This window comes from Bidens hawaiensis, unplaced genomic scaffold (assembly GCF_021521415.1).
Source record: "Bidens hawaiensis isolate Kalapana, Puna unplaced genomic scaffold, B.hawaiensis_p1.1 tig00009843_1, whole genome shotgun sequence".
NCBI lineage: Eukaryota > Viridiplantae > Streptophyta > Magnoliopsida > Asterales > Asteraceae > Bidens > Bidens hawaiensis.
Window position 1 is genome coordinate 668,574 of NW_027491738.1, and position 8,870 is coordinate 677,443.

Consider the following 8,870-nt stretch of genomic DNA (forward strand, 5'->3'; position numbering starts at 1 on the left):
CCTAACCTATCCCCTTCCCCGGTGTCCCGGTGAGCCTGCCGGCGGCGAGCCATGGGTTTTCCGGCGACCCTAAACAACATCTAAAACACTATTTTCAACTCAATTAAATGATAGTAAAACCATTCTCCATCAACGACTAACTGCTATCGACCTTATTAACGAGTATTAACGTCTTATAACGGCCTAATTAAGACCCAACGGCCGAATATTTTATTGAAAATTCATTAACACGCATTAATCGTCCAACGGACAAATTTACATTATAAATAGAACGTGAATCATCGACCAAACTTGCTCATAAAACCGCCAAATATTAATACTACTTCAATATAAATAATCCACCAACAAAACTCACAAAACCACCAAATATTAAATACTATTTCAATATTGTAAAACACTTTATAAGTATTAATTATTTCAAAATTAATTGGCTTAAATTAACAAATATGAATATGGTTTATAACCAACTTTTATAATTGTGTCACAAATATTGTTCAATTTAAATGCATACGAAAAATTCATTCGAAACAATCACTAACTTGGTTTATTGACAAAATTGTTTGACATTCGACCAAAAAGATGTGGGTTAATAAGTCTCACTTGAGACAAAGTAAAATAGAAGTACCAAAACAACATATTAGCCGTTCAAAATAAAAGGCAATAATAAAACTTTAGAAAAAGAGTATGACTAATTTGCTTATAATAATTATTATTTGATCATATAAACAAGTTACCATTCAGTCATTCACCATTGTATCATATATTATACCTTCTCATTTGACACAAGATGATAAGAGTTGAAGATTTGACCATCTAAACATCTCCAAACACCAAATCTTTGCAACAAAATAAATAAAAACAAGCAACTTAATTACTAATTATTTAATCGTTCTCGTTTAAACAAACAGAGACAAACAAACTATTTACATAACAGGACTATTGGGTTGAGCCTGTATGTTTGTGTTTAAAGTATGTGAAGGTGTTGGTGACAATGAAGGGGGTATAGTTGGAATTACAATGGATTGTAGATTATGTGTTGATAAATTATTAATGGGGTATACTTGGCTCACCTCTTCATTATTTTCATCTATGTAAACATCATCTTGCATTGTAAGTTGATGGTATTCAACTATTTCTCTTAAAAACCTGTTTTCTCTCGCGCAAACTGAATTCTCCTGAGCTAATCGCGCTTTCTCTGCTAAAAGTGACTCCAGTTGGAGCCGTATCTGCAACATAAATGAAAGTGTTTAATAATAGAATATGTCCATTTGAGTTATGTTTTATATTTAACGGGTCAAATAGGAAACACGATGTTATTCAAAAAGGAACTGGTCAAATAGAACATTGTTATATATATTATTGTATCTTATGTGTCTAAAAATAGAATACTCTGTAAATTGTATCTAGTGGTAACATGTAATTTTCTTGGGACAGGAAAGCAGTGGTTTGATGCTATAATATAAAATCAAGGTCACATGTGCTGAGGATGATGATGTCATTTTCATATGAGGTGGAGATGCAGAATCCATCACTTGTGGGGTAATTTTCAAAACATTTATGTACGGTGACAAATCATGTCAGGGCAACTATTAACATATTACTGTGAAAGAACACTAAAATAATATCTCCATCTGTTTTGAGAGTATGGGCGTCCGAAACTCGGCCTGGACCGACAAAACTGTATCAGGACCCGACCAAAACAGTTGGGAACCAGGAACCAGCTATGTTCATTTTGTTCTCAGTCCTAGATTTTTAATTTTTTACAAACAATTTCGTTCAGTTCTTGGTTCAATATTTTCTAAATATCATCGATTACTAGGTTCTCAGTTTGGCCAGGTACACCGTAACAGACCAAAAACAACTAATTTTTATTCATTTTGTTTTTAGCCTAGGTCCAATCCGGTTTAAGCCCAATGCACACCCTCAGATAATGCTTAAGAAAATCAAACATACCAGATTATCATCTTCAGGGTTGTCTCCATCTCCACCTGTCTTCTCCCTGAGGCTTTTATTTTCCTCTTCTAACTGTGCACAACGTTCCTTTGCAAAAGCAAGATCCGCCTTCACGGTTTTCAGCTCCCGAAGTAGAAGCTTTGCTTTCGCAGCCATTGCCATGGAAACCTGTAGTGAAAACCGAAAAATATATCACGCATGCTACATATATTAAGCAAAAAGATGTAACTTATTTTGAATATAAAAATCATGTTCCCAAATGCATCATGACCGACGTTCTAAGATATACATATATACTAGACGTCACTAATTGGGCGGGTCGGTTCAGGCTACAGGTCAGAACAAGTTCTAAGAAAAATAGTTTGGATCAAAAGAAGTTATAAGCAAAATAAATTCGGGTAAACGGGCTTGACAAGTGGCATCAGGTAAAATAAATAGTTTTAGAAAAACAGTACCCATCCACCCCTACCGCGATTGTGGTGGCGGCGGTGGGGGGTCAAGCCGTCAAGGTGGCAATGGCAGTGGTGCGTGTGCCAGTGGCAGCAGTGACGGAGCTGGAATGTCAATGGTGGCTGGGGCGATGACAGAAAATGGTCATGGGTGGTGCCAACTCATTTAGACCTTTTTAACAGTTACCTGTTTTGACCCATTGGAAAACTTAAGGTGATCCATTTTGACCCGTTGACTAATTTAAGATATGCCCATTTTGACCCGTCGACTAATATACCCATATACAACTTAATTTTTCCCAAGTTAACCTATTATTTTAACAATGGGTCATGATTGCTACCTATAACTACACGGTCACAATGTACAGTTCGGCAAGACACTTTCAACATATTTCCTTTTTGGCTAATTATGTTGGTTTGATCCATTTTTATGTAAATGGATGGAAATTGCCACCTACACAAGAGGGTTTGAATGTAAACCAATGATGCATGGTTGAAACCTTACGTCTCTAGATGCCTTCAATTGAATTTCTATATCTGTTTCTGTTTGGGGTTGAGTTTGAATGCGCAACTGCTGAAATTGCTTATTAATCCCAACATTAGAAGATGTGATCTGAGTCTCAGGTACGCCACTTTTTTTCTTTATATGTAGTTTGCGTGTTTCTTGAATTATGTCGGCTGTTCTGCTCTCCACAATTGTCTTGCCTTCCTGTTAAGAGTAAACAATAAACATGAATGATATGAACATTCAATCAATCAATCAATCAATCATGCCCAGTAAAATCCCACCGACAGCAAAGCTATAAGTAGGGTCTGGGGAGGGTGGGATGTAGGCACACCGTACCTCTATCCAAAGGAATAAAGAGGTGGCTTCCAGAGAGACCCTCGGCTCTAAGTACATGTGTATGAAGCAAAATAAAGGAATATAAAGCAAAATAAAGGAAATCAAAGTTTAACAGTTATATAAAAACTACTACTAATTATAATAATATTAATAATAAGATCACAGTTTAACAGCTACATAAAAGCTAATAATAATTATAATAATAATAATATATGTAAGGGAAATACCATTATGGTATGAGGCCTAAATAAGTTAAGTCTAAGCCCTAAGGTATTCAATTCTCTCTAAAAATCCTTAACTTTAATTCTACTTCTCCACGAATTCCTATCCTCAACCATGTCCTCGGAGAGGTTTAGGTCTATCAAATCATGCCTAATCCTCTCATCCCAAGTCAATTTCGGTCGTCCTCTACCCCTCCTCCCCTCTATAGTAATGTTTTCTATGGATCTAACAGGATAGTTTATGAAAAATATGAACATTGTTCTACGGATATGAACATTGAACACCATATATATAATATCAATATGATAGTTTATGAAAAATATGACACGAAAAGTAAAAAAAGGTTGAATCTTTATAGCCTTTTCATACCTCAAGAGCATTACCGATGTAATTAAGAGACGATTGAATCACTCCTAAACCCTTCTGCAATCCAGGACTTTCTGGCTTTTGGTAAACTTCTGACTTCTGATGCACACTAGAATACTAAAGAAGACAGGTAATAATAAGAATCATGCATTAATGCATGGATTATGTAAAACCGTCACAAGCACGTTCGTGTATAACTATTACCTGACTTCTTGTTTCTGCATCAGATATCTGCTGCCTCCTTCTTTCTGGTGTTTCATACTGTTGTGCCACATCATCATCTTCAATAATGGATCTGGCTTTTCTAGCCAAAACGCCCCAAAATCCACGCTTTGGTTTTTCCAAATTCTTCATTGATGTGTAATCATATTTCACAGAGTCATCCTATAACAGCATAGACACTTGTTAGCTCATCCTTGGGTTTAAAAAGCGAGAAGGGTACAAAAGCGACATGGTCCAAAACTGAAGCGTAAAGCGCAAAAGTGCACCAATTTTCGTATGCGAGGCGCAAGGTTCTTATATACCTTTTTTATATATTTCATAGGTTTTTAGCATCGCCTGCCCAACTTTATAAATAAACTTTATCATATAAAATTTATTATAAAAATCACCTACATTTTACAACCTACAAACAAAAGGTGCGCGCCTCAGTTTTTTTTTTTTTTTTTTATATATCGCACCTGTTTTCAGTAGGGTCTGGCCAATCAAAAGGGGGTGACGGCGCAGCTTGTTGCCCGCTTACATGCCTCTCTACTGTAATTGGATCCTTCTGTTTTATAAATATAAGTTATATAACACATCATCCTTAAACCATTATTGAACTTTGGTCGCCTAGTGTAGGCAAAAGCAACAAGGTTATCGTCTTGTGTTGTTTCTGTGCGCGTTTTATAAAACCAAGAGCACATTAAAAAAGATTAACCAAGGGACCATTTGTTATGCCAGATGCTCTAAACCTATAATATTTATATTATGTTCATCCATGTAATCTTCTAACATTCTAACAGAATAGCATATCCGAAATGATCTATTGTTCTAGGAACATTAAGCAAACACCTACACTAATCCTGCTTAAATCAATAACATCAATATAACACAAATACAACTATAATAATAATCGAACAGATATCAAGCAGAACAACAACAGCAAACCTTAGGAGCAGACGACTGCGAAGACCGAAGCGAATTCGACTTCACATTCCTGGGCGAAATCGCCGGCTGACCATACGCCGACGAGAGAGCAGAATCACGGTTGGCCGCCGACGACGCTCTGATGGCTTTAGCAGCAAGCGACGGTGTCTCCGTCGGATAACCGCTAGGGTTAGGGTTTCCAAATTGTTCAACAGACGTTGCAAAACCTTGACGTCTTCTATACGCCATTATTATTACACCACCGCAAAAGTCGACGGCGATCGGAGATTTAAAATTAGGTCAGCAACTAACTCCGGCTGTGGTATTTTTCCGGCACCGACACTCCCGCTGTAATAAGCTTTCTTTCTTTCAAATGGTCAACCTTTTGAATGAATAACTAATAAGTGTTGCGGGTTCGGGTTATGTACTTGAAACGCGTTCGGGTCAGTTAAGTACAACACACGAAATGTATTGGTGTTTCACTGTTTTGTGTTCAAATTTGAAATTTTTAGGACATATGAAAAAGGTAATTTTATCAGTATCGTAAATAAATTAAAATAATTGAAGGCATTTATTACTATTCTAGATTGTTTAGCCATAATAAAATCTGTAAAATCTGGACAATACGAAAATAAATAAAATAACAAGCATATGAAAAATTAAGATTCTTGTAATTACACACTTAGAGATGTAGAGATGCATAAATGGCATTTTTAGAAATCAGAACCGGTTATAGTTAACAAATGGTCAACTTGACATGATTTTTTTTGGGTTTCAAATAAGGTCATGTCGGGTTTTGACTCAGTAAAATTGGAACTGGTTCCAGCGGGTTCGGATCGAGTACATGTCCAGGATGAAACCTAGTACCAGGTCATACCCGCGGGTAGGAACCAATTCCAGTACACACACGTACCTTAACTATTAATTAGCATTCTAATTAAGCAAAATTGGTTTCTAATCAAGGTTCATCGTGCGCGGGAATCTCCGACAAGTACATATGTCATGACTTTTCGTAAGTGTAAGAACCCATTATTGAAAGACTTATGAATTATTATGTCACATTAATATCATGCTAACTAACAAGATCAAATAAATCATAACTTATACATCATTTGAAGGTTTATCATGAAATTTTTCCCAATAATACATGTTTCTTTTTTATTGGTTATGAAATCAATGTTTAGTGTGTGTTGATAACTTGGTAAGTTCTATTTTCATACACCTTAGCACCGGTAGACTATAAGTCGTTCAATAATTATATAATCAACTAAAAAGAAATTGATAAAAGGTTAAATTGCAAAAATATTATTAATCGATTTACATCAAATATAGTTAGAAACTAAATTCGTTTAAAAAGAAATTTTTATACATATTAGAATATTACTTTTTACATCCATAAACTATACAGTTTTAATTTATCAGATTCAAAAGACTAAATAAAAGCAAATTGAATTTTTCATTTTTTCTATAGAAAAAACTCAAATTTTGTGTTTCTTCGCGAGAATAGATTACTAAATTGACTTTTTGCCTTAGTGGTAATAAATAAGGGTCCTGCTAGGAACACTCCACCACACCACCCTATACGCCGCGTATAGGGCTATACGTGGCGTGTTAGGGTATGATTTGACGTCCTAGCCTGGCTCTGTCATAGGGTTGTTGGATCGTACGGGCTATACGCCGTGTATAGCCCTATACGTGGCGTATTGACTTTTGTATATTATTGGAGCCCGGCTCCCTCCCCTCCCTCTCCATCATTTCTTTTTTCCTTTATTTTTTTTCTTAACTGTCACCCTCTTCATTCAACCAACACCAACAACCATATATGTTTCCGGAGTCGGACGAGGAGATGCCGGACGGCTAACGGTCAGTCGGAGTTAAACCATGTATGTTTCCGGAGTCGGACGAGGAGATGCCGGACGGCGCTAACGGTCAGTCGGAGTTAAACCAAGTTTCGTTTTATCTTTATTTTTTACATGTTAGGACATAGTTGTAGATGTTAGAACAGAGATTTGGTGAATGGTTTACTTTAGAAATTTGTCTAGGCACAGAAATTTGTCTAGGCACCGACTGTTTGACGGCAACCCTAGTTCGCCGGGCCTCCTAAACTTAAAATAGATTTCCCGTATTGTTACCGTTAGCGCTAAAATTTTTATTATATTATTTGTATTAATATTTAAGATATTGTTGTTATGAAAATATTATTGTTAGTAAAATAAAATACTATTATTGTATTTATTAAAATAGTATTATTATTATTAAAATAATAATATTTAAATACTATTTAAATATAAATTATTATATTTTTATTATTATTATTAAAATATTATTAAAATAATTATAGTAAAATACTATTAAAATATTAATTATTATATTATTATTATATTTATTCTAAAAATATAATTATTAGTATTAAAGCATTAATTTTTCTATTATTATTAGTACTAAAATATTATTATTATTAGGTACCTGATGTACGCTAGAGAGTCAGATGCCGGGGTTAGGCGGCGACGCAAGACTTTCGGAGGTACGTTTGTATAGCGTATTGTATAATATAATATAATATAATATAATATAATAATATTATTATATTATTATATTATATTATGTTATATTGTATTATGTTATATTTATTTTAGTGAGTTTTTCTAGAAAAGTCCACCAGTGTTGTCTTATTATGGTTTTTTTCCTTTTTTTTATTTCTTTTTATTTCTTTTGTTATTTTTAATGTTATTTATGATGATTATTATTATTAATATTATTTACTTATCAATAACATATTATTATTCGAAATTCGATAACGGGCGTTTAGTAGCAGGACTTATTTGAGAAAATTGACTGTGCGAGACGAACTTTTAATTTATTGGCTGGTTCCGTTATGGGCATCTTGAATCAGTTACAGTAGCTTACCTGGGAAAACTAGCATTTCCAAACGAACTTTCAATTTCTTGGCCGCTTTCGTTATCGACATCTCAAATCTAGCTCTTCGATTTCTTCGAACTCCAACGATCTTGACCGTCGGTCACCACCGACATCCGTAGTTGTGTTCACTCAAACACATATGAGTCGTCACTAAGCTTAATTTTAGGCTTGTTATTAGTTTTATTTTTAGTTGGGGATATTCTAAGTTGATCATCTTGCGTATATTAAGAGAATTATCAGCTTATATATATATATATATATAGTAGATGTGCGGTATAAAAATTCATTACGCCGACATAACCAGCAGCAGATCGAGATACTAGTTTGATGAGTTTGAATCTCTCGGATCCGCGGTATTCGCTAACGGCAGCGAGAATGGGAACCCCTACTTTGGAGAGATAGGTGGAAATTCGGTCATTGCTCCAACATAACAAGCACCAGATTGAGATATTAGTTCGGATTTAGCTGAACCGGTTGACATGTATGCAGACGTGGATTTAGGGTTCGGTGTTGACGCGGATATTAACACGGTTGTTTACAGCATTGGTTGACAGGTTTGCATAATACACAATGAAAGCACAAACTCACACAACAATCCATACAATAGCAATTGTCTTCGTTATTTTTCTCTTCTTCTTGTTTGACTAGTCGTTGAAGAGAATTGCTATTGTATGGATTGTTGTTTGAGTTTGTGCTTTCATTGTGTATTATGCAAACGTGTTAATATCAGCGTCAACACCGAGCCTAAATCCACGTCAGCATACGTGTCAACCGGTTCAGGTAAGCCCATGCTAATATCTCAGTCTGGTGCTCATTAAGCTGGAGCAATGACCGAATTTCCACTTATCTGTCCAAAGTATGGGCTCACGTTCTCGCTGCCGTTAACGGATACCACGGATCCAAGAGGCTCAAACTCATCAAACTAGTGTCTCAATCTGCTGCTGGTTATGTAGGCGCAATGAATTCTTATACCACACATCTACTATATA

General features: G+C 35.3%; 1 protein-coding gene across 1 annotated transcript; it reads right to left on the reverse strand.

The window, feature by feature from the left end:
- Positions 1–853: 853 nt before the first annotated feature.
- LOC143533713 (uncharacterized) lies at positions 854–5,132 on the reverse strand. The gene is made up of 6 exons (XM_077028400.1): positions 4,984–5,132; positions 4,039–4,218; positions 3,838–3,951; positions 2,908–3,111; positions 1,954–2,121; positions 854–1,226 (listed from the first exon to the last, which is right to left on the reverse strand). Exons 2-6 carry the CDS (start codon positions 4,186–4,188, stop codon positions 924–926), a joined length of 939 nt encoding a protein of 312 aa, XP_076884515.1. The 5' UTR covers positions 4,189–4,218; positions 4,984–5,132; the 3' UTR covers positions 854–923.
- Positions 5,133–8,870: the final 3,738 nt, after the last annotated feature.

Excerpts from the sequence above, each read along its gene's own strand:
- LOC143533713 (XM_077028400.1), bottom strand. The coding sequence starts at position 4,188 with ATGAAGAATTTGGAAAAACCAAAGCGTGGATTTTGGGGCGTTTTGGCT. Across the intron at positions 2,122-2,907 it reads AATTGAAGGCATCTAGAGAC|GTTTCCATGGCAATGGCTGC; the intron begins GTAAGGTTTCAA and ends TTTTCACTACAG. Across the intron at positions 1,227-1,953 it reads ACCCTGAAGATGATAATCTG|ATACGGCTCCAACTGGAGTC; the intron begins GTATGTTTGATT and ends TTTATGTTGCAG.